The 25,942-nt window shown below is 32.1% G+C and overlaps 3 protein-coding genes and 1 long non-coding RNA gene across 11 annotated transcripts; 1 reads left to right on the top strand and 3 right to left on the bottom strand.

Annotated features, from left to right (window-relative positions):
• Positions 1 to 522: 522 nt before the first annotated feature.
• On the bottom strand, positions 523 to 3,469 carry LOC144560377 (cytochrome P450 CYP73A100-like). The gene is made up of 5 exons (XM_078309557.1): positions 3,207 to 3,469; positions 2,833 to 3,111; positions 2,096 to 2,457; positions 1,550 to 1,680; positions 523 to 1,315 (listed from the first exon to the last, which is right to left on the bottom strand). Exons 1-5 carry the CDS (start codon positions 3,411 to 3,413, stop codon positions 708 to 710), a joined length of 1,587 nt encoding a protein of 528 aa, XP_078165683.1. The 5' UTR covers positions 3,414 to 3,469; the 3' UTR covers positions 523 to 707.
• Positions 3,470 to 8,125: 4,656 nt separating this feature from the next.
• On the bottom strand, positions 8,126 to 13,264 carry LOC144560378 (RING/FYVE/PHD zinc finger superfamily protein). 7 transcript variants are annotated; one of them, XM_078309561.1, is made up of 8 exons: positions 13,106 to 13,264; positions 11,921 to 12,324; positions 11,338 to 11,423; positions 10,590 to 10,736; positions 9,884 to 9,986; positions 9,543 to 9,655; positions 8,819 to 8,911; positions 8,126 to 8,393 (listed from the first exon to the last, which is right to left on the bottom strand). In XM_078309561.1, the coding sequence occupies exons 2-7, from the start codon at positions 12,216 to 12,218 to the stop codon at positions 8,819 to 8,821; spliced, it is 840 nt and encodes a 279-aa protein (XP_078165687.1). In that variant the 5' UTR covers positions 12,219 to 12,324; positions 13,106 to 13,264; the 3' UTR covers positions 8,126 to 8,393. The 7 variants fall into 7 exon arrangements, 5 of the variants coding, with proteins under 5 accessions (XP_078165687.1, XP_078165684.1, XP_078165685.1 ...); XM_078309558.1 differs by having other exon boundaries at positions 11,921 to 12,304; positions 13,106 to 13,168; XM_078309559.1 differs by lacking the exon at positions 13,106 to 13,264 and having other exon boundaries at positions 8,798 to 8,911; positions 11,921 to 12,732.
• On the top strand, positions 11,436 to 12,088 carry LOC144560381 (uncharacterized). The gene is made up of 2 exons (XR_013513386.1): positions 11,436 to 11,805; positions 11,868 to 12,088. It is a non-coding gene; the product is annotated as an uncharacterized LOC144560381 (long non-coding RNA).
• Positions 13,265 to 14,930: 1,666 nt separating the features above from the next.
• LOC144560585 (short-chain dehydrogenase/reductase 2b-like) lies at positions 14,931 to 16,566 on the bottom strand. 2 transcript variants are annotated; one of them, XM_078309819.1, is made up of 4 exons: positions 16,423 to 16,566; positions 16,083 to 16,329; positions 15,928 to 15,981; positions 14,931 to 15,481 (listed from the first exon to the last, which is right to left on the bottom strand). In XM_078309819.1, exons 1-4 carry the CDS (start codon positions 16,437 to 16,439, stop codon positions 15,107 to 15,109), a joined length of 693 nt encoding a protein of 230 aa, XP_078165945.1. In that variant the 5' UTR covers positions 16,440 to 16,566; the 3' UTR covers positions 14,931 to 15,106. The 2 variants fall into 2 exon arrangements, with proteins under 2 accessions (XP_078165945.1, XP_078165944.1); XM_078309818.1 differs by having other exon boundaries at positions 16,083 to 16,468.
• Between the last annotated feature and the right edge of the window lie 9,376 nt (positions 16,567 to 25,942).

Here is a 25,942-nt window from a genome sequence, read left to right as displayed (position 1 = left end):
ACCCATACCTCTTCAGACCCAATTAAATTTTATTGAACTTCACCTTTTCTATATTGCCCAGAACAGAGAGCCTTTAAGCCTTGAGTTTAGTTGTGCAGTATGCTTAATATAAATCTTGTATCGAAACAAAAAAAAAATATATAAAAAAAATGAATTTATATTCGGGATGTTTTCAAATCAGGCAGAAATGTTAAAAAAAAAAAAAAAAAAATGAACCTCACCATTGTGTTACATACTTACATTTACATTGGACTTGGAATAAACTATTTTAGCTTTTAATTCTAGACAGCTTAAAGAAAAACAACACTATGGCCCAAGTAACCCAAAACTAACTCAAACTGGGGTCAAATTGGTACAAGGCCCATTAATATTTTATCTATTTAAACATTCTTACCAGTAAAATCACTTCAGTTTCTGCACAAATGAGAGGGTAATTCTATCGTAAACAAATTAGTGCAATAAATCATACATGTATAAAAAGAGAATTAGGTCAATTTTAATGTTGGCGAGATCAAAGAATTATTTTCTTATGAAATATTCATTGTTACAATAAAAATTAAAATTTACATTACTGAGGCAAAACAGCACACATGATGTTTGCTTCTACAAATTAACAAACTTCAAACAACAAACCATTCTCTGTGTTTAAACTTAAATCAAACTAATACTTTTTATTTATTTTTATTTCAGTCAAGAAAGTTGATTCTTCAAGCATTTATCGGGTGAAATGCGATCGTCGAGTGCTTGGCAATGTGAAGACTAAATTGACCTCCTTTCTCACTAATATCGAGCTTGTCAACGCCAGGTGGCGTAACGAGCTCAAAATCCTTAACTAATTTTCCAACAATCAATCCGAGAATCGGCAATGCCAGTATAATTCCAGGACAGCTACGCCTCCCTACTCCGAATGGCAAAAATCTAAAATCAACCTTTCCACCTCCAACGGTCGCATCAACTTGGGTCTCTTCCTCTAAAAATCTCTCCGGCCTGAACTCCTCGGGGTCACGCCACATCTCGGGGTTATTCTGGAGCCACCAAGCATTTACCACCACCTTTGACCCCTTTGGAATGGTGTAGCCTCCAAGTTTGGCTTCCTCTAGGTTCATGTGTGGGACCAGGAGGGGGATTGGTGAGTGTAATCTTAGGGTTTCCTTTACAACAGCTTGTAAGTATGGTAACATGTTGAGGTTTGACTCAGTCAACGGCTGGTCTCCTAGGGTTTTGTTGAGTTCTTCTCTGATCTTTTGTTGCACGGTTGGGTGGTTGACCACCTCTGCTATGGCCCACTCAATTGACCACAGTGTGGTTTCTATGGCTGCAAGGTTTTAATTTAGACATTAGTTAATTTTAGATTTTTCAAAATATACATGTAAATTATAATTTAGACATTAGCTTAATTTAATGAAGATTACTTTAGGTTTTCAAATTACAAATATAAGTTATAATTTAAACATTAGTTTAAGATATGCAGTACAATATTAAATTATTAATTATTCATTTGGAAATAGTATAGTGCATCTATTTAGTAAAAAATATAGATGTATTATACCTGCTACATTGATGTTCTCCACAATATAAATAACATTTTCTTTAGAGATCTCTCCATTCTGCTCTGCTTCTATTATGTAATCCATTGCACATCTCAACTTGTTTCTGTCTTCAGGTGTTGACATCACCTTCCTGTAAACAAATACAAATATTTCAAAACATTAAAATTCAAACCAATAAAAAGGTGTTCAAAATTTATTAATATTACAATAAAGGGGGTCAATACTCAATAGTCAATACTAGGCATATAATGATGATTTAGCCAGTAATGGGCAGGCAAGGAGAAAAGCACTAAATATAAATATACACGTGCTAAATTAAGAAAAGGAAAATGCCCATCCTTTTGTTGACTAGTCATTTTGGAATATTACATACTTACCCTTACAAACTCTTAAAAATGTTTTCTTAAAACTGGGCCATTCATGGACAATTTACAATTTATTTTGAATTGTATTATAATAATTTTTCTTATCTTTCCGTGTATGTAATCACTCTTATAAAATATTTCATACATTTTTCATGTAAGGATGTAAAACCAACTAGGTACCTTCTCTGCTCAACATAGTTGTTATTGAAAAAGGCCAATCTCCTGCTCTGCAAATCCTTGCACTTGTTCAAATAACCCCTCAGAAAAGGCCGTAATATCGGGATGAAATCCCCGTAGTTGTACTCGAAGCTTTGCGCAAGCCGGCTCCTCTCTGAGTTGAACTTGGTGGCTTGGATAAAATTCGGGTCGGTCTCTGACTCGAACCGTGTATCAAACATCATGCCGTACATGATGTTGTACAGCATCAGTTGCAATCTGCGGCGCACCACCAGACCTTCTCTCTGGGCTTTGGTGTTGCTGCGTAAGTCGGAGACAACCATGTCCATCTCCTTCTCCCACATGTTGCGGTATTGTTGCACGACCTGTATGTTATTACATTATACAACATTACTAATGAATTATTTTATTTTCTTAACTCTTTTTGGTATAATTGGTATAGTTGTACCAGTATATATATTCATCAGAAAGGCACACCAAGTAGTAGAAGAATTTTTTTTTTTTTTTTGAGAATGATATAAAACAGAACTGAAATTAATAGTTGTTTCCAGTTATAATGTTGACAACTAATCTACGTAGCTTACTTGACAACATTTTTTTAGACATATGTTACTAAAGCATATGAATATTTCAGGATAAACTTTGCAATTAAAATTGAAAATAAAATAATGCAAAATTAATTCTCTCTCTTTTAAAAGAAAGCACTTTCATTCTTTCTCAATTCTCAGTTAAGTAATTACCTTCTGAGTGAAGAAAGGGAGAGTCATGATACGACGCATCTTACGCCAGTGATCGCCATATTCGGTGAACACCATATCTTGCCCATTGGCCGTGAATATGTCAAACACGACATTGCGTGGACGGGACCCGAACTCAACTCCCTGTGTGTGCAAAACCTCTGTAGCCAATTTCGGATCCGAGACTACCACCAAGTTTCGAACCCCTAGCCGTAGCAAAAACACGTCGCCATATTTCTTCGCCATGCGTGCCAAAAACCTATGGTTCAGGTCATTTCCAACCTACATTGTTTATAACACAAAACATCAATCTCTTAGAAAACCATATAATTATCTTTATAAATGATCAATTTCATATGAAAGAGAAGCAAATGTACCTGAAGCCAGTTGCCGAAAATGGGCATGGCCACAGGACCGGGAGGAGAGTTTGGTGCGGCATCGGAGAAGAAGAGAGGTGCCAAGAACAGGATGAAGGGAATAGGGATTGTAAACAAAGATTGTGTTTGGAAAAATGATTTTATGACCCAAATTGAGGCTAAGGAAAGGAAGGTGGAGACAGCCACCTTTGAAAGGGAGAAAGCCATTATACTGGTACCAAATCTAATGCTGGTGCTTTGTTTTCTATCGGGTTGTTGCTAAATAGGGATGCTGAAAGAGAGAATTTATAGGTGAGTATTGTGGAACGGTTAGGTGAGAAACTGAGAAATCAAAAATATTTTTATCCTTGAATTTTAAGTGACGTGGGCAAAGGTACAATCAAGTTTTTTTAATTATATTCTGATAGCATTTATTTTCTCATTATTATCACAGTTGGTTTTGATCTCAATTCTCAATAAGAAAAAGATGAAATTGAACAATCAAAATAATATAGTACTTTTGGAAACTTTGAGTTAATCATACTTGCTTATCTTAAAAGAATGAATAAAGATTTTTGCAAACGTAAATTACGATGATAAATTATAAAAGAAACATATGTATCATATTTTAAATTCGTATAACAAAAAATATTATAGTTTATATTATACCTCCAAAATATTTTTAATACATTTAATTTTGATTATATGAATCATACAAACTACATATTTTGAGTCTCATCATTAATATAACATCAGATGCCGTAATTTTTAAAAATACCATATTAAAAAAAAAAAAAAAAACCAAACAACCACGTTTTCTGAAAAATTTGAATTTTGACACGGCCGCATCTTTTAGGTGCGGCCACTCTTTTTTTTCCGTTCAGATTGAACTACCGCACGAGAAGAAAAAAAAAAAAATGGGCCGCATCTCCTAAATGCGGCCCGCAGAAAAGTGGCCGCATCTAGGGAGTGCGGCCGTTTAAAATTTGAAATTTTCAGAAAATGTGATTGTTTGATTTTTTTTTTTTTTTTTGGGTATGGTATATTTGAAAATTTCGGCATCAGATATTCAGATGTAAGCAATTAGCTCAGATAAAAAGTATTATAATAACAATGAGCAAAATACAATTTTTTTTATGGGTTTGTAATGAAATCAATGGGCTGAATGAAACTAGGTTGGAGAGGATTGAAAGAATGGCGGGCTAGGTCAAGGTGGACCCACAACCATTTCCAAGGTTGGTAGGCGAATTAACAATTTTTTAAAATTCAAACAAGACGTGGTTTACCATTACTTTTCAATTTTTAGTCACAATATATTAATGATAATGAGGAGGGTTCAAATGCCTCTATTTTTTTTGTCTTCATCATGTCTTTATTTTTTAAAACTTTAATAATTCAAAATTTAAATCTTAAAATTTAAAATAAAACCATTGGATATGAACTGTATCATTTTATCTATACACGTGTAAAATATTATTGCATTTCAACTTTGTTTCGGTTGTCATCTTAAACTTGTAAAAATGTATACTAATGTGAATAATTTATAGAAGTTGATTTTTCAACTTATTGATTCATATAAAAGAAAAATCAAAATGTGATAATTTTTTATGGGTACATAGTGAAAATAGCATAGAGCACATCTAACGGTTTTATTTTGACGTTTAAGTTTTAAACTTTGAGTTATTTAAGTTTTTAAAAATAAAGACATGATGGAGGCATAAAAAATAGAGGCATTTGAATCCTCCTATATTAATAGGACAACATAAGTGTATGTTTTTATATGTTTTAACATTTTTGCTTTTAGATAAATCGTTTCAATATCTTAGTATCTTATTAGATGGATCATTTTCTTCATATAATTCCACATATGGTAAAAATATATAACCTTAGTATATAGTATTACCATGTTAAGATATGTGTAGCTCAAGCCAAAAAAAATAAAATAAGGAAAACATAATTTGTGTTCGGTGCTCACGTTTAATAGGAAAATTATAGAAAAAATCATTAAAATTAATGCTAATATAAATAATTATCAGAGAAAATATTAAATATTATCTAAATTTTGAGCGTTGTAAAAAATACTCTTCTCTTGAAAACATGAAATTTTTGCTTGTTTATGACCTATTGGCTTTGCACATGGAAATAATGGTGCGCCATGTCTACCGTTAAAATATACATATTGAGAGAAGTTGGTGGCCTTCATCTTGGACTTCATAAATTTTGATTTTATGTGGCTACACATCAAATGCTATTTTATTACTGTACAAGCTCTCACTAGTTGGCCTACGGGCTTTCTAATGATCAAAAAAAGAAAAGAAAAGAAAGAAAGCTCTCACTAGTCTCTATCACTAGTACATTTTTTTTCATTGAAAATAAAGTTCAATACAAGATACTGTGAAGCGTAAAGGTTGAAAACAAACAAGTGAGGAATCTATTTAAAAAAAGAATGAAGATATTAGAAAATTGAGAGCGTCTTTGATTTACTAGTTTTGTTTATATTTGATTATTTTGTAGTGGTCTAGTGGATTATATATAGTTATCTTCAGATTTGAATTTAAGACTTGTTAAATAGTTATTCAAACTTAGCCTGTTAAATGCAGTCAAAAGATCGAATTCAATATTTAATTATTTATAGTCTAATAATATATTATTTTGTAATAATTTTTATTTATTTGAGGAGTCATTATAATTAGATCAATTATTGTTGAAGTTTGTCATTTCCAAATATAGTAAAATGTCAAATTATTTTCAATTTTTAACCCCTTCAATAATTATTTTCCCTCACTGGATCAAAATAAAAATTATATTCTAAAATACAATTGTTTGAGCATTTTTTTTAAAAGACTCTTAGTCATAAAATCAATATATAACGTAAGAGAACAAGCATTTAAATATCATATTTTTAACACTATATCTCAATTTATTATTCTTTTAAGTCCTACCGAATGAAATATACAAATATGCAATTTTATGTTTTTTTGTTCTGCTGATACATAGGATATACCAGTGAGGAGATGGAATCTCTTATACTAATTACTTAAGACTCAAATAATAATATTAGATTATTACTGGTTCATTTAAATTACAAAACTGTTTTATCTTTCATTTCATGTTAGAATGATTTAATTAGCTAAACCATCAAAAGTATCTTTCTTTTCAAACATTGTTCTTATATGAATTTAGAGTGGTATAATTGACATATAATATCAGTTATCAACTTATCAGTGATATTATCATATTCATAGTTAATAGCATTTAAAGCACAATAAAAATGAATTTAAAGACATACCAATATTACGATTTGTCCTTCGTTTTATTGCCATTAAATCTCTAAAAACCATTTTATATCTTAGAACTGATAATCATATTGAATAAAACATAAACTGTATATATATTGTAATAGTTAATAGAATGGTTGTCTTGCTAACAAAAATCTAGTATTAACAATCATAGTGACATAATTAGCGAATATTTTTTTTTTAATGTTTCTGAACAAAACGGCGAATTATTTGTGAATAAAACACGATTTTTTTTTTTAAAAAAAAATTGGTTTTCTTTTTGCTTCCTTGTGGGACATAATCATTCCCAAATTACACCCGAATTATTCCTGAATCATGAACTTTTGACTTCGCCTAAGTGAACCGAATAATTCATTTGTCACATGTTAACAATAATTAACTAAAGATTACAGATCGGACACAAATTTAGGCCACAGAAAATCAACCCCAGCATGCCAACTAACTTACAGAGACGACAGCCATTAATTTTTTTTTTAACCTTCCAGCCCATGGTTTTTCCGTTCAATATATATATATATATTTTTAATAAAATAAAAATGGAGATCTAGCCTTTGACTGACGCTAGAGATGGCAACAATTACAGGCGTTCAATAATTTTGACTCCCTTTAACTTAATGTCATTTACTTTTTTAAATTATATATTTATCTTTAGAGAAAACATGTAATTGAAACGTGCAAAATACGGTGTGGGAGTCCTGCCAACAACTCCAAAAAGGGGCAGAAAAGAGAGAAAAAAAAAGAAAACAAAAAAAGCGATTCAGAAAGTGAAAACGAAGAATCCAATTTGAGAGTCAGATTCGTAGCCGGTTGCTCCATTCCGCCCCTCCACTCGTTTGTTCTCATCTGTCCGATTTATTTTGCTTGTCTTAATTAAGTGGATGGACTCTGTCTAAGACTTCCGCCGCTTGTTTTTGTTTGTTTGTTTTGACACTCCGGATTTGACTAAGAGTTTGTTAATTCATTTCACCCCGTAGTATCTATTATATTTATATGTGAATATGGTATGTGTAATGTATTTTTTTTATTGTTGCTGATGAAAAAAATGCAAAGAGTTGTCTCTTTCTTTCTTCTTCTTCTTCTTCTTTTTGTTTGAGTGGTGACTGTTCTGGTCCGATTAATTTAGTTTCCAGTTCCGGTTTGATTCAATGCCATCTCAGCTAAATGGTGACTGTCCTGATTCAGTTTGATTCAGTGCCATCTTCTTTCTCCTCTTTGAGTGGTGACTGTTCCGATCCAGTTTAATTCAGTACCTCTCAATTGTGAATTCCTCTAGGCAATGTCAAATTCGAAAAGAAGAAGACGTTTTGTTCTCAAGGAAGGGCTCGACACGGCATAGTCTGCGAGCTATGCAACTCGAAGAAATTACTGCTGTGTCTACATTCTCAGAGTAGAAAATCGAAAGACCCACCTACTTGCTATTCAGAGCGAATAGATCAATTCGTATTATCTGACTTCGCGTATTTTTTATTTTCTAACACAACAAATTAGATGATTATACAAGTAGCTCAATGTATAAATTTTGATACTTAATTTAAACAAACAAAACATATGTAAACTACTTTGGATCAATGCAATCGCCTACGGTCTTTTAAAAAAAAAAAATCTAAAAAGGGAAAAAGAGAAAAAGAGGAAAAAAGGAGAGGAAAAGAGATTTCCATTTTCCATTTTATTTTCTTTTGCACTATTTTTTGACATATCCAATTACATAATATGAAATGCCCCCCCTAATTTACCTAAATTAATTCCTAATGCTCCCAAAAGTGCCGCGAAAAGAGGCACTTTGGTCTGAAGTTCTAAACATAATGAACAAATTTACAAGAAAATATGCCATGCTGAGAAGCTTTTCAGATACTGAGATCCATGGTCGTGTACATATCTTGTTGAGCAGCAAAAAGACTTGGGCAATTGACTGAAAAGGAAAAGAAGGCTATTTAATAAAATGCACAATATATTGAGAATTATATTTATATGATCTCAAGAAAATGATTTCAGAAAAATTAATATCTCACCATTCTTGTTTGGCATTACCATGTTTGTACTCTAGTCTGGTACAGCATACAGGTCCAAGCTCTGCCTTTTCCGATCATTAATTTGATTTTATTACGGTTGTCTTCTATTTATGGCTCAAATCAGGCTTAAACCAGAGCAAACTGTTATCAATTTGTTACTGGTAATTGATTGGTATAAGTAACCTATTTACCAGTGTTACAGTTCCACTATCACAAAAGCTTCTTTATATAGAATCGAACAATGAAACTGGAGAAGGCTCTTTATAAGCTCAAAATAAGAAAGGGCTTTTGCATAAATTTATACTGCAAATATACTGATACATACTCAATAGAGGCCTAGCATACGTAACTCCATTATATGACTTGATTCAAGTTCAGGTACACTCTCACTTTTCTCTCTGTCCTCCACTATAAATTCCTGTTTATATATGGAAAAAAAAAATTAATAAAAGCGAAAATCAATAAAAAGTTCATTTATTTTCCTGCAAAACCTCATATATATCACATTTACCCATGTAAGCAAGAATAATAATATACATACACTAATCATGTGAATTACCACCTACACCTCTCCACTTTTAGTTTCTTAAAGAAAAATACCCAAAAAACCCTTGGTCATTTTCCTTGGACGTGAAAGGGAAGAGAGAAGAATAGGGCATTACTTTCTTCTGCCTCTCTTCTAGAGGTGCATGTGATATTTTGCTATGTTTTGCCGGTGTGCATTCATTCTTGTTTTGCATGGGTCTTATCGTGCTATTATATGATCCGAAAATAAAGGTACATTATGAGCCTTCAAATTAAATGATACTTCAGGAACAACCACGTTTTAGCAAAAATAATTATTTTATGCTTACTGATACCTCCAGCCAGCAATGTACCAGTTATTACAGGTCTTTATTATTATTATTATTATTATTTTGTACTGCTACCGATCTGAAATCTTTCAGTCAGTAGGATTTGGTCTTGCCATACCAGTATGTAATGGGAATAGCAGTACCACAATGAGCAACAAAATTTACAAAAAATACATATCAGTGTTTTTAATATACCTTAGTGAGTTCTTGTTTGGCAAGAACATGATAATGCCTTTCATGGATTCTCTGGCCACAAATTATGGCTATGAAGAAACCATATAATAAACCCACAAGTAGTACCGCCATTACTGCCATTTACATTTGTACCACTTGTTAGATTAATATACAAATATCTTATTTACATCCCCTATTCTTATTATATGTCGATACGATACCCTATGACATTTATTTGTAACTGCTTAAGTTCCATGCCTGGTATAATAGCAAAGGGTGTGAGTTAATAGGGATTTGATAAGACAGCTGATAAAATCGGCGATAAATATAGATTAAAATTCAAGGAAGAGAAGATGACATACTAGACATGCCATAAAAGGCATAAGGGTGATCTTCATACTCAAACATTTCACGCAATTCCTCTCCGTAGAATTTATATACCAGCATGGCTAACATCGTCACCACCTTTCCAATAAAGAAGAAGTAAAATATTTGTACTGTACAAGCTGAGAACTGGGACCAAAAGCTAGATTGTACAAAAACAATCATTAAATTAATTTAAGATATGGTCATATGGAGCTTGTTAGTTGTTATTATTCAGTTATGAAGGTCAACAAAAATCCACTGATAACTGGTACAAAAACCTTAGCTATGTACCACTTATGGAGCAAAAATGGGCAATCCTGAGCCAAATCTTTCTTTTGAGAAAATGAAATATATAAATTATTTCATATTTTATATAAGAATAATTTCTTGTCTAATATTAAAGATAGGTACAGATACTCGATGGAAGCTTTTCTGACGAATAGAGTTTATTACGTTGTATTACTAAAATTTCTCTATCAAAATAAGAGAAAAGACAGCTGTATATACCAAACAAAGACTTGCACATATATAATAATTAATCAAATTATTAATCATAATAATAATAAAAGTCACAAAAACAAATATAATAATAAAAAAAGAATGCTCAAAACTAATAAGACAGAAGAAATCTAGATTGGTAGAGGAGTAATAAATCGAGTGAAAACCCTAGTACAAATGCATAAAAATGGTACAAGACCGTACCAGTTGCACAATGAAGAAGATGACAGTGTGGTCACGGGCAACGAGGAGCTGAAACTTGAGACGCAGCCACCAACGATCAGGTGGTACATTTACTCTCAGTAGAAATACAGCCCTGCACTCCGTACAGTGTGCAAATGCAAAACCTTCCTGTCAGAAGTTTTAAAACTAAAAAAGTAAATGGGCAAACAAATAAATTAATAAATTGGACAGTAGCGGTAGTAGATAAATAGCAGCAAAAGAGTGAGGCTACGGTACTATGCATAGCGCACTTTGGTCCGTACTACGGATCTATATATTAATTTTCAAAGTCTAAATAGTCGATCCAAACCGTTCATCATGATTTTCATATGAAAATGTACTTGGAGAACAAATTTACATTTTTTAGAATATCTTTACTATTATTTTAGATAGGTAGAAAATCACTACATTCGAATGATCTAGAATCTTTAGATCAAGTGATTTTGTACCTATTTATAAAAATAATAAAAAGTTTCCAAAAAATGTAAAATTTGGTATCCAAACACATTTTCATATGGAGGTCATGTTGAGTGGAACTGACTGACTGTTTGGACTTGGAGAATGGAGATATCATCAATAGTACGGACCAAAGTGCGCTAGGCATAGTACCAGAGCCTCACTCTAGCAGCAAAAGACTTAGAGAGAAGTCAATTAAGCTCTGGTTTAGCAATAAGATCTGAATAAACATGCAAAGAAGAAAACAAAAGTACATGATTACAAAGAGGCCCACCTTTGTAGATCTCCAGTGGTCAAGGCAAGATCGGTGTACATATTTCTGTGTACCTCTACAATGGCATGGTGCTATCATATCATCTCCTTTAAAAGGGGAAAAAAAAGGGAAACCAGTAAATGAGAAGTATCTGATTGCAATTTCAACAGAAGAGAAGTTGTTTTGCTCTCAAGTTGTATAAGCATTACTCTATTTATCTTGACAGCCTGATTAGACCCATTACTTGCTCAAAATAAACAAGCAATTATTTACATAGTACACCCTTCAAGGGCTATAAAAGTATAGAGTCACTTCTGGTATATGCAAATTCAATTTAGAAAGCAAGAGATACAGAGCAATAGAACACCATTATAGTTCAAACACAAAATGATGCATTTGGTACATCCTTTCCAATGTTCAGTTTTGATCTCAATTGATGTCAGCAAATATACAAATCCAATGGTACTGGTAAGGTTAAACCAAAAATCCGTATAATACAAGGGAACATTTCTAAACCACGCCAATCAGGCCTAATACTGGTATGAACTGAGCTATACCCAAAGGCTCAAACTAAATGAATAAATAATACCAGAAAACAAATTACCTCCAGTGTCAAGACAGATACGACATTGCGGCTGGTCTTGTACTAAGCTCTCCTCACTTCCTCTCTCCTCAATTTCTCTCCCCTGACTCTCCCTTGTAGAGACAGATTCACCTCCACTTGAAATATTTCCTATTCTAATACTGATCCTGCTTTCATCCCCACCGCTGCTGTTGATATCATTTTCGCTTTCGCTTTCACTTTCATTATCGGGTTGGAGTATTGGCACGGATTCTGACTCATCAGAGCGATCAGGCACCAGCTGCATTTGGATGTATAAGGACCAATCATGTCCTGGCATCACCCACCACTAACGGGTTAGGTACTCAGGTCCGATCCAATTTCTCGTATGATATGTGCACGTCTCTTTTTAAGCATTTCAATTTACTGAAACAATTTGAAGTGCTCTGCAAAAGGTTAGAATTGAGTTCACTCTTATGTGTGAAGTTTAGGAATATGATTATACGCAATATAAGAAACTTGCAGTAAGATAATAAATATTATATGGCACCCAAAAAATATGGTCTTTTGAAACGTGTACGCATGAGTGGATGCATGCGTCATTGAGACTTTTCCTATGAATTTACCATAATTACCCCCCTAGGTTATTTTTTTCACAGTTTCTTCCTCTTCAATTCAGTTTTTTTGACAAGTTCTTTTACTATAATCAACGAAGGAAAAAGCTATGTGCATAGAGATAGGACATAACTGCATGATATAATAATAGGCAGGAACCCATTCTAAAGATAAATATCTGAAAGGTTTTCACAAATCGTAATACCAAATAACCATGAATTTAGAATCAAATAGTAAATTTTCAAACACCAATTCCATGTGCACTTCCTCAAAGGCGGGATATCATGTTCAGATATCAATAAACGAACCTATTTTAATAAAAAGAGAATAAAAATTGAATAATAATCACTTTTAATGGGGGCACCTTATAATTTTCAAAAGAAAAGGAAAGAATGTTGAAGTTCAATAGTTGATACAACGAGACAATAATTCAGCGGGCCAAATATAAATTACGAAAATAACTGCATTAGCAAGAACCAATAACCTTTGTTAATTTCAAAGAAAATTAAGAAAAAAGGTCAAATCAGATCTCACAAGTACCCTGGCGCAAATCTAAACTACCCGGTTTTAAAAACTAGTTAGATCCGAATACAATTCAAGAGAACCAATTACCTCGAAATACAGAGAGGCTGCGAGAATGCGGTTAACGGAGAGAAAAGAGACACCCAAACGAGATAGGATTGACGACTGAGAAGAAGAAGAAGAAAAGAAAGAGAGGAGGAAGGTTTGACCCGATTTTTAGACCCGACCGTGCTCGGACCAGACGGAAGCGAACCGGACCGGTTCACCAATTGAATAATAATCCCCTAAGATAACCCAAATCTTTTTTTTGCATATGAACTGTTCGATTATCTCTGGCACGAATATTAAAAGAGACCGTGCATTCCTCCTATGGCCGGATTGGTCCAGATTCTTATCGGACAGTTTGGTCAAAACATAAAATTTGATTTACTTGAGGGGATCCGGACCCTCACCAATTGTGGAGGCAGACCGTTCTCGTCACTTGTCAAGGAAATGTATTTAAACAACTAGTTAACACAAAAGATGTAGGCCAAGGTAGGGACCATCGTACGAATTTTATAAGATTTGGAAAGGATAAAATATTCAAGTTGTTAAAAGGAATTAATGATGGTAGAAAGGTTATTAAACATAGTAGTTTTAACTTCATGCAGCGCACGGACTTTAAAATTAAAATGGCAGTGCATAATACTTCGTGCGCTGCGTGAGTTAAAATAGCTCTATTAACATATTTATTCTACTTGGGTCCAATCGGAGAAGAACACTGGGCCAATATAAGGCCCGATAAAGAATGTAAAACCATCATATTTCTGAATTCAAATAAATATTGAATGTAAAACCATCGTCAATTCCAGTGTTTTAAAATGCGGTTTTGTCCATGCATGCACAAGGCCACTGCATACTGCATATGCGGATTTTAAAATAAAAATTCACGTGTATATATATATAGAGAGAGAGAGAGAGAGAGAGATGTGCTACGGTGAGTTGCGAAGTAAAGCGACTATTTTACTTCACGCTCATATTTTGCGATTTTAAAGTTCAAAACGTCGATCCGAACCGTTCATCTTGTTCTCCATATTGAAATGTGCTTGGAGACCAAATTTTATATTTTTTGAAATTTTTTTACTATTTATTAAGTAATTTTGAAAGTCGCTGATCTGATGGTCCAGAAAATTTTACTGTTTTTCACTGATCACAGCAAAACAGCAATTTTCAAAAATGCTTAATAAATAGTAAAAAAATTCCAAAAAATGTAAAATTTGGTCTCCAAGCACATTTCAATATGGATTAAATATCTAACGGTTCGGATCGGTTGTTTGGACTTTCAAAATAAAAATACGGCGTGAAGTAGAAACGTGTTTTACTTCGCAACTCACCGTAGCCCATCTCTACACACACACACATTTATATTCATATATTTGAATTTATTTCTGCATAATGACATAACCAAGAATAGTTTTTTTACATAAATTCTAATTAAAATACAATAAAATTATCAAATTAATCAAGCATATGCCGCATATTCGGACCACATATGCGGTCACATGCTCAAAACCGTATGGAAGGACCGCATGACCATTCTGAGCACGGCTGCCAACTGCATAGGCATATGCGGCTCATGCGGCCGCATTTTAAAACACTGGTCAATTCGATAATAAAAAATAGCCGAAAAATATAGAGTTTTTTTTTTTTTTAATTCTCATCTTCTCAGGATCTCTCACGTGTCGGATGAGATGTCAAGAATGAGTTTAGGAACAACCTTATACTGTGTTGACAATCCACAAATATTATCCAAGACATTCTTTAGGCTGCCAAGGCTTTGGTAATATTCAATTTATCTCATTATTAAAATGAATATTACTCATTAAATTCTACAAATTAAAGATCAAAATTATATGTGACACATTAATGACCAATATAACCATAATCGTACTAATCATTTTATAAACTAACAGTATATGATACATAGTTACTTTACATATAACTCCAATGGTAAATTAATGATCCAAAAACGTTGGACTTGAATTTACTTTTATATTCTTCATTAATATAGAACAAACGTTTCAAACATAACACCCTAATTGATGTTATTATCTAAAAGGTGGAGATCTGAGTCCGATCATAGAACTGGTCAGTGGGCCCTCTTTCAGCCAAAGCAACCATCACCGGACCTTCAGCACCTTCACTCACAGTTAGAAGCCCGGTGTTTAGAGTCATGTCGGTATTGACGAAGCCTGAACACACACAATTAATTGTTACACTGGAAAAACTCTTTGCAAGAACTCTTGTGTAGGCATTCATTAAAATCTTTGACACACGGTATATTTGAGGTTGTGGTGTCCATCTATTTTCTTGCAATGTATTGTCTTCAGCAAATTTCAGAAAAGATTTTGCAAGATCATCGATCCTCTCCACAGTTAGGTTATCAATATCCATAAATTCATTCCTGAACTTGTCATTGATCACATTCTGTAAATAATAGAGTAATTTAGTAATTGTGATGGTGGTGAACTGGTGATGATGATCATGATTATTAAAAAAAATACCACCAAATTAGTAGAGCAAAAGCAGGTAGGGGCATTAGAAATTTACATGAGTTATCAGGTTCTTTTGAGTAATTTGAAAATTTTACCTGTAGTTATGCCATTGTTGATGAGACATTCACTATTCTTCCAAAATTGGACAATTGTACAAGCGGTAAAAATACTTCCATCATGTTTTTGACTCCATAATAGTTTGTTTTAAAGCAATCAACAGCTTTCTCGTTGCTGTCTGTTAAGTTATTTACGAAAATTGCAGCCCTCTCTTGTTGCGAAAGCTGTTAAAAAAATCATTAAATAATTAATATCCATATACCAGTAAAAGCAACCTAAATAAAAAATGAATTCGCATTATCATATATGTTATTAATGTACCTTTTCATCAATTGTGTTTGTGAATCCAAATTCTCCAATCCCTGCATTGTTTACCTGTTGACAAAATTTGTTAGTAAATGCACAGTATTTAATTTGTGCACACTATTCAGGCCTAGGGTACACTGTACACCTGTAAATAAACATATTCAGTTTACCAGAATATCTAATTTTCCGAACTGGTTTTTGACAAAATTAGCTAAGGATGCAATGCTCGAGTGATCAGTGACATCCAGCTGATAAAAGATTATATTCGTCAGATCATAATCTCTGGTGAGCTCCTCTACTGCCTCCTTACCTCTTTTTTCATCTCTAGCTGTTAGAATAACATCTACTCCATTAGAAGCCAGTTTCTTGCATATCTCCCGTCCTATACCTTTGTTCCCTCCAGTTACCACAGCAATCCTGAAACAAATTAAAAATAACATTATGAAGCAGTTACAAAAAAAAAATTTCAAAGAGAGAGAGAGATGTAGAAAATAAATAATAATTGTGTACTTCTTGTCTGCTTCCATTTTACGCCCGTAAGATGAAACTTCGGATATATGTTATTGGTGCCATTCTACTATGGTATTTATATATATACTTACGTGCTAGTTTGAGAGACTGGTTTAAGGGAATTTTCACCACACAGGCGTACGGTAAGATGCTCAAATTACCACACAGATGTACGGTAAGGAGATGGCAAGAAGAGGGGAATTAAGTTACGGAATGTTAGATTTCTAATATTCTTTGTTCCTCCTTTTGTCAACAAGTTTTCTACGGTAAAATCCAAATCAAATTAGTGTTTGTGAGGAGAAAATTCAATACGATCAATTAATCCCAGATTGCTTCACTGCTTGCTGTATTTGATGGTCTCAAAGGAGGGCGATTTTAGTACTTCTTTGGTCAGATAAATAACTATTCCTTTTTAAGTAACAGATTGCACTAAGTTTGGTTTACAGTTGGTTGCGGAATGCGGATGCTTTATGCTACCTGAGCTTCTGTTAGCGCTGGTGCATGCATTTGGTCAAGCCATTAATTTTTTTTTTTTTTGAAAATCTTTGCAGAAGCTGCGAAGTCGTGAGGAGGAATCGAACTCTCGATCTTTGAGTACAACAACTCTAGGACTTTTTTCTAGCTAATTGTGCTACCTCTCCTTTCTCAAAAGCCATTAATTTAAAGAACAATTATTTTAGTATCTGCGCTACAGTACTCGTGCTACAGTACCGCACTTAGAGGAATATTGTATTATGCTTTCCACTAATTATCATTCTAAAATAACAGCAGCATCATTTCTCTATGGTCCCCACTAATTATATAGTTTTTCTTTTACAATCCCCGCACTCGTTTCCACATCAACATTTTTCTAACAAAAATAGTTAACTTTATAGGAATAAATACTTCAATGCATAAATATAAATACTTTCAGTACTTAGATATTAATACTTTCAGTGTCATATGTAAATAATACTTAGATATGCATACATTTGTAGTTATAAATACTTAGAAGATAAGATTTTAATACTTAAAAAAAATATTAATACTTTAATGCATGACTTGTTATGATTATCCCTTTTCGAGTTCCCCAATCATCCCCGCATCAGTCTTCCTCTAACAAAAATAGTTGATCTCATACATATAAATACTTCAGTGAATAAGTATAAATACTTTTAATACTTAGATATTAATACTTTCAGTGTCATAAGTAAAAAATATGTGCAAGTATAGGTATAAATACTTGTACGGTGAGGTATAATTACTTTCGCGACGACGAGTCTGAAAGTACGTCATCATGGATCTCATTTGAAAGAAAAAATTGCGTAGGTATTAATAAAATGAAAATATTAAAATTGTGGAGATTTTGCAGTTCCTGGAGGAAGTTATCTTTCTGCATTTAATTTTCGGTGGCCCCCTGCGGGTACAGTGGGGGTACAATGCGGGTACTATTATCTTCGCGCTACAGTACCCGCACAATAAATAATTATTCACCTCATAGCTATAAATACTTCCGTACATAGGTATAAATACTTCTATGCATAGATATTAATACTTTAGGAAAACAATTCAAATTGTGGAATTTTTGTGATCCCCACAAAAGTTATATTTTCACATTTAATTTTCTGTGGTCCCCTGTGGGTACAGTGCGGATACTGTTATCAGCTTCCTAATTTAAAATTGGACCATATGCATAAATCAATCAATATACAAATAAGGAGCCCTTACTTGTCATAAAAAAAAAGCTTCTCAACTATTTAATAATGCAATCATAAGACCGTCTAACTGGATTCCATAAAATATTTTCCCCCTTTTTACTAACTTAGGTTTTCAAATCGAGTCTGGATTTTCGGCCATTTTTATTAACACTCTAAAAAAAAAATTTTTACATATCTGCCCCCGCATTCAGGTTTTTTTTTTAAATTGCCTCGATCGCCTGGCCCACGGGCGGCCCACCCTCTCTAGCAGACCGCCCAGGCCAGGGATGGTCCACTAGGGACCAGACCGCCTGAGGTCTGGGCGGTCCTTTTTTTTTTTTTAGAACTCTTAATATTTTGATTTAAATAATTTTGTGAAGAAAAAGTTTTTTTGTTTAGAATGTATGCCAAAAAATAATACATTTGATATATTTATGGAGTGATGTTGTAATTCTTTATAACTTTGATTTGATTTGTCTTTAAGTTATCACAAGTCTAAAGATAACACTAATTAAGGACTTGGCCTTGATTTTTAATAATTTATTTTATTCAAATATACACAAGGAAATATAGTTAGATTGCCTCAATGATGTCAACTTTTCTTTTTAGAGAATAATTGGATTATTGTCAACATATACCATTTGCATGGAGATAGGCAAACGGACACAATAAATAGTAAATACATTTTAAAATAATTATATGAATAATTCTTGAATAATCTCTTAGGCTTTCGACTAAACAAAATACTTATCATTGTACGTCTACCGTTGAATGAAAACTTAAACTGAATTTTTGAGGAACTAAATAACGTTTTTTTTAATTCTGATGCTTTAGATGCTTGGGGGCAACCCTCGGGAAGATATTCGGATCCGTCTCATCCCCCCTTTCCGAAAAGTGGTCATACACGCAAATCCGAGTTTCCGAGCCAAAGTTTATGGCTGTTTAAAGTTTTTTCGAAAGCTGAACTTTGAAAATTCATAACTAATTGTAGAAAAATCCAAATAAATTAAAATTTGTGTCAATTCTGTGTATTTTTGAATGCTCTACATGCTGGTGTATTTTTGAATGCTCCACACTGAAATTGAAAACATCGATCCCTGTATTAGTCCAAACTTGCTGATTTACCTGAAGATGTCAAATTTGATGTTTTTAGTGCATTGCACTATACACCTTTGCTTAGTGTTTGGTTGCTGAGTTTGGACTTGGTACCATACCAGAAGTCAGTCTATGATGCTTTGTGCATAGACAGAGATCTAATTTGAGGTTTGTTCATATTTTAGTAACTCTAAACTACTGTTTTAGTACCAGAAATAAAGAGAAAAAGATCAACAAGCTGTCAGAGCTTGGAAATTTTTGAATCAATGCCAAGTCCTTAATTAGTGTTGTCTGTAAAGTTGTGATATCCAATTGACAAACCAAATCAAAGTTATAAAGAGTTACAACATCACTGCATAAATATATCAAATATCTTATTTTTTGGCATACACTCTAAATAAGAAAAAAATTTCTTCATAAAATTATTTAAATCAAAATATTAAGATCTCTCTAAAAAAAAAAAAGAGGACCGTCCGGACTCCAGGCGGTTTGATCTCTAGTGGACCACCTCTGGCCAAGGCAATCTGCTAGGGAGGGTGGGCCGCCCATGAGCCAGACGGTCGGGGCAATTTAAAAAAAAAAAAAAAACGAATGTGAAGGCAGATCTGTAAAAAACTTTTTTTTTAGAGTTTTAATAAAAATGACCGCTGGATTTTCTTTTTCTAAACTGGTAGAGATTCAAATCGCGTCTATAACTCTCTTTTCTGCAGTCTAAGCCGTCTCTTTTGTTTTGTTTTGCTTTTTTTTTTAATTGTGTTTTTACTCATTTGGGATCGTTCTTGCATCTGATGAGATTTTTTTTCGAATTACGCTCTGCACACAAATTGGATTTAGAATTTTTTTTCTAAACAAGTTGCTGCAAAATTGGATTGGGAAATAAGAAATTAAGGGTAGACAAATATCTCTCCTTCTTATTAAGGAGCTTAATGTCTAGATCCTGCAAGGGTTCTGATTTACTTTTTTTTTTTTTCAGAATGATGCTCAACCGTTGAATTTTCAGATCGCATATAGATGAATTTTCCAAATTATGAGCTTCAACACTTAAGTATGCACTGGTCGCGCCGCATATGATCCCAGTGCCCGTAGACCGTGCGCCGCATCCGTGGAACATGCCTCTGAACCACGCACGGCACCTGCGGACCGAGCCTGTGCACCACGCACCCTTTTTCTTTTCTTTTTTCTGCTGAAGGCGGGATTCGAACCCAACTTGGTGCTAAAATTCTTACCACTACACTAGAGTTCACATGTGTTATCTTGTAGATAAATATAGTATTTAACTATTTTTCTCTACAAATTTAATTTAAATTATCTCTCCTCCTTATTAAAGAGCTTAATGATTTCTATTACATAATTTGCTCCCGTTGCTGTGCACGGACACGATTACTAGTAATTAATTTATATAGATGTAATTAATTTTTAATTTTTAAAATAGATAGTTGCCTACTCATGTAAAAAAATGTCTCCGTCTCTTATGCAAAGATATTAAATTTTGGTTTTCGAGATTTGGAAGAAAATCCCACTATCAGGGTATAAAATAAAAATAGATTTGGACGAAAATCATTGTACCGGATGGTCGAGAATCTTCAGATCAATTTATAATTTATGCTTTTTAACACCGATTAATTGAATTTTTCCACACCATATATTTGGTATTAAATGGGCGAGTCCCAATTATCCTACTAAATATTTGAAAATATTTAATGCGGCCATAGTGCAGTAGCCAGTAATGGGTTCGTCGTAATTAATTGTTCCATAAGCCTTGGAAAAAATAATAATACATTGAAAGACCAGTTGATCCATCTTTTTGCAATCTAATTGTGATAATAAATCATTACGACCAAACTATTCCATACTACATCTTGGAATTATTAATTTAGTTCAATTATTACTCATTATTTTTTTTTATGCTCTCTCTCTCAGATCTTCCTCCACAACTCCCCTGAGACTCCTTTAAAATAATCTGTACGTAACAATATAATTATATGCATGCCTCTTGTATTGTAAATTAAATTTAATTGACATGTCACAATAACATATCAAAATTCCTTAGGATTATTAATTCTATACATAATATATATTTTGCCATATGATATATAAAATAATAAATTACAACTCTTGTAATTAATTTAATCAACACATATTCATATCAAGATATGATATGCCTACTTAATTATTTTCTAGTATTTTCTCATTTTGGTGTGACTGATTGATATTAATGTCGCGTTGGTAATAGAATCAAAACCATTTTTTAATTCTATAAATTATAACTTATAAGTGACACCTAACAGTGCATGAAGATTATCCCAATAGCACAGATGATGTGTTTACTACAGTATCCTTAGGCAATAATTATTTTATATTAATTTTCATGTCACATGATATTATGGATAAATTTAAGATAGAAGTGTGTCATCTTTGCAATATTATTCTTTTCTTAATTCTAAGTAACTCAGTAAAATATCATTAACTCCTTAACCACAATTACATAGTATACTTTTGTACTTTATCAAGAGGTCTAAAAGTATAATCACATATATCATAAATATGAGATACATTAATATTCTTCATGAATAATTTTCTTCAGCACAAAATACACATATTGATACATCATTTTTATAACAACTAATTACGGATAACGTTAGACAATATCTAAAAAATACTTGCATCTCATGTAGAAAACTACCCATCTCATACTATATATTTCAACAAATAAAACATAATTGATACAAAACACAATTCATATAAAGTCTCATTTGAGGTTTGTCTTGCATCTCATGTAGAAAACTACCCATCTCATACTATATATTTCAACAAATAAAACATAATTGATACAAAACACAATCCATATAAAAGTCTCATTTGAAGTTTGTCTGGTATCAAGTTCTCCAACTTTTATCTATATAATTAAATTAATAACTTCTTATCACATAATCTATAGGACATAACTGTCATTTAAACCACATACTCACCTTTCTACTGTTTGAATTAGTGCTCCAGATAATTACCAAAAGTAGATACCCTTAGAGTAGTTATTAATTTTCATTATAGAGTTTCAAAACTAAAGTTTTAAACTTGTATATCCATAAATAATAAAATACTTGAGAAACAAATGTTTTATTTGATATTCTTTTTATGAACAAAACTTATAGCACAATCATTAATTGATTGGTTTCTAAATCATAATACTAACATGATGATACATTCCTCATTTAATCTAATCGGAAGGCTCAAATTTTACATGTATCTCTTCTCGTTTAGTAAGTGATTTATGTGTTTAATACTTTAATATAAAAAAAATTAAAAGTATTACAACATTTTTTGCGATTATCGTGTTATTTTTATTATAGATAAATATTTTTTTGGAAGAATAATATATTAATTAGTGTTTAAATTTTGTTGAGTTTAATATATGTATTTTAGTTGTTATATTATAAAAACCTAACTTTTGTCAAATGTTCTCTCTTTCCCCAGCGAAGTTCGAACTTAGATGCGTTTGTTTGACTTTGGATTGGTTTCGTCATCACAAAATTATAATTTTAAAATGACAAATATATATATTGAACGAGTGATATACCGATTTTTTTTTATTTATATCCAAAAATAATATAAAATTTTAAAAAATAACCAAACCGCTGCTGTATTTCCAAAACTACCCAAACCGGATTTTTTTTTTCTGGTTTTAGCACCAATTACTGGAAATTTTTTTTCCGGAAATTGATGTCTAAAACCGGAAAAAAAATTCCGGTATCCAATTCCGGAAATTTTTTTCCGGTTTTTAGTCCCAGAACTGGAATTTTTTTTCCGGAAATGAGATTTTCCATTTTTTTTTTATAAAACTCATTTACATATATACATATACATATATTATATTATATATACATATACATATATTATATTATATATGAGTTAGGCTGGGGTGCTATGGATAGCATAGTGGCCTCCCGTGCTACGGCTCAATATTCAAGTTTTCAAAATCCAAACGGTCGATCCGAACCGTTCATCTTATTCTCCATATTAATATCTGCTTGGAGACCAAATTTTATAATTTTCTGAATTTTTTTACTATTTATTAAGCCACTTTGAAAATCGCTAATCCAACGGTTTTACTGTTTTGTGCAGCCACCGTTGGATCAACAATTTTGTAATATACTTAATAAATAGTAAAAAAATTCAGAAAAATGTAAAATTTGGTCTCCAAGCAGATATTAATATGGAGAATAAGATGAACGGTTCGGATCGACCGTTTGGATTTTGAAAACTCGAATATTGAGCCGTAGCATAGAGGCCTCTATGCTATCCATAGCACCCCAGCCTAACTCATTATATATACATATACATATATTATATTATATATACAGAGTACGGCTAACGCGCTTCCTCTAGCATATGGGCCGAAATGCTTCCGGTGGAAATTTGAAATTTCAAAATCCAAAAAGTCGATCTGAATCGTTCAACTTCTTCTCCATATTAATATCTGCTTGGAGACCAAATTTTACATTTTTCTGAAATTTTTTACTATTTATTAAGCCACTTTGAAAATTGCTGATCCAACGGTGGCTTACCAAACAGTAAAAATCAGAAGCTACCGTTGGATCAGCGATTTTCAAAATGGCTTAATAAATAGTAAAAAATTTCAGAAAAATGTAAAATTTGGTCTCCAAGCAGATATTAATATGGAGAAGAAGATGAACGGTTCAGATCGACTTTTTGGATTTTGAAATTTCAACTTTCCACCGGAAGCATTTCGGCCCATATGCTAGAGGAAGCGCGTTAGCCGTACTCTATATATACATATACATATATTATATTATATATACATATATTATATTATATATACATATATTATATTATATATACATATATTATATTATATATACATATATTATATTATATATACATATATTATATTATATATACATATATTATATTATATATACATATATTATATTATATATACATATATTATATTATATATACATATATTATATTATATATACATATACATATATTATATTATATATATACATATATTATATTATATATATACATATATTATATTATATATATACATATATTATAAAAAATGAGTTTATAAAAAAAAAAACCCAAACGACATTTATAAACAAAATACCAATTGTTATATGCCTACCATTGAACGAAAACTTAAACTGAATTTTTGAGGTACTAAATTTTCCGGTAATTGATGTTATGACTGGAAAATTTGAAAAAAAAAAAATTTGATATAAATGAAAAATTTATATGTATAATATATTAATATATGTATATGTATATCAAATTTGACCTTTGTTGGTAAATTAGCAAGTCTGGACCGATACAAAGATCAAACTGCAAAAATGATTACACCAACATGTAGAGCATTCAAAAATATACAAAATTGACACAAATTTCAATTTATTTGGATTTTTCTACAGTTGTTATGAATTTTCAAAGTTCAGCTTTCGAAAAAACTTTAAACAGACATAACTTTAGTTAGAAAAGTCGGATTTGAGCATATGAGCACTTTTTGGAAAAAGGGGGACGAGACGGATCTGAATATCGCCCCGGGGAAAACCCCCGAGGCGATCCAAAGCATCAGAATATCAAAAAAATGTCGTTCAGTGCCTCAAAAATTCAGTTTAAGTTTTCGTTCAACGGTAGGCATACAACGATCCGTATTTTATTTATAAACGTTGTTTGTGTTTTTTTTTATAACCTCATTTTTTTTATAATATATGTATATATAATATAATATATGTATATCTATATATAATATAATACATATATATATAGAGAGAGAGAGAGAGATGGGCTATGGTGCATTGCAATGCATGGAGGGGTTTGTGCATTGGACCATAAATTTAAAATTCAAAATCCAAATGGTCGATCCAAACCGTTCATCTTGTTCTCCATATTAATATGTGCTTGGAGACCAAATTTTACATTTTTCTGAATTTTTTTACTATTTATTAAGTATTTTACAAAATTGTTGATCCAACGGTGGCTGCTGATTTTACTGTTTTGTTAAGCCACCGTTGGATCAACAATTTTGTAAAATACTTAATAAATAGTAAAAAAATTCAGAAAAATGTAAAATTTGATCTTCAAGCACATATTAATATGGAGAACAACATGAATGGTTTGAATCGGTCATTTGGATTTTAAATTTTAGATTTATGTTCCAATGCACAAATCTCTCCATGCATTGCAATGCACCATAGCCTATCTCTCTCTCTATATATATATGTATATATAATATATGCCGAAATTTTTAAAAATACTATTTTTTTAAAATTATTAAACCAAAACACCAATTTCGGTTGGAAATTATATTTTTCGCATGGCCGCTTCCCGGGGAAGCGGGCACTTATTTGGGCCGCTGGGCCCAACGGGCTGGGCTGCTTTGGGGGCCAGCGGCCACATTGATTTTGCTTTTTTTTTCTTTTTTTTTTTGGAAAACAGAATTTTTTTTTGTATTAAAATATTAGAAATGTTGAATATATTTCTTTGAAAATAGATGAAATACAATATAATTTGATTTATTAGAAAGACTGCAACAAATAACCCGGATCAATATTTTTCAGGCCGGATTTTTCGCGGCTGTAAGAAAAATTAATATATTTCTTTATGTGTTATTGGAAAATAATAAAAATACTTAGATTCTAAGTTATTGATCCCGGTTCAAAAGTCACTTCTAGGTAATCCAGAAAATATTGTGATCCTTCTAGTACATTTAATTTATAAAAAGTTGT

This window comes from Carex rostrata, chromosome 10, assembly GCF_964058835.1.
Source record: "Carex rostrata chromosome 10, lpCarRost1.2, whole genome shotgun sequence".
Lineage (NCBI taxonomy): Eukaryota > Viridiplantae > Streptophyta > Magnoliopsida > Poales > Cyperaceae > Carex > Carex rostrata.
The sequence above is the reverse complement of the archived record's forward strand: the minus strand, read 5'-3'. Positions and strand labels throughout refer to the sequence as shown.

Coding starts and splice junctions, on each gene's coding strand:
- LOC144560377 (XM_078309557.1), bottom strand. CDS start 3,413: ATGGCTTTCTCCCTTTCAAAGGTGGCTGTCTCCACCTTCCTTTCCTTA. Junction 3,112..3,206: donor TTTTCGGCAACTGGCTTCAG/GTACATTTGCTT, acceptor TAAACAATGTAG/GTTGGAAATGACCTGAACCA. Junction 1,316..1,549: donor GGAGAACATCAATGTAGCAG/GTATAATACATC, acceptor AAAACCTTGCAG/CCATAGAAACCACACTGTGG.
- LOC144560378 (XM_078309561.1), bottom strand. CDS start 12,218: ATGCCAGGACATGATTGGTCCTTATACATCCAAATGCAGCTGGTGCCT. Junction 10,737..11,337: donor ACCACTGGAGATCTACAAAG/GTGGGCCTCTTT, acceptor AACTTCTGACAG/GAAGGTTTTGCATTTGCACA. Junction 9,656..9,883: donor TGCCTTTTATGGCATGTCTA/GTATGTCATCTT, acceptor TGTAAATGGCAG/TAATGGCGGTACTACTTGTG.
- LOC144560585 (XM_078309818.1), bottom strand. CDS start 16,439: ATGGAAGCAGACAAGAAGTACACAATTATTATTTATTTTCTACATCTC. Junction 15,982..16,082: donor TCGGAAAATTAGATATTCTG/GTAAACTGAATA, acceptor TTTTGTCAACAG/GTAAACAATGCAGGGATTGG. Junction 15,482..15,927: donor CAAACACAATTGATGAAAAG/GTACATTAATAA, acceptor TATTATTTACAG/AATGTGATCAATGACAAGTT.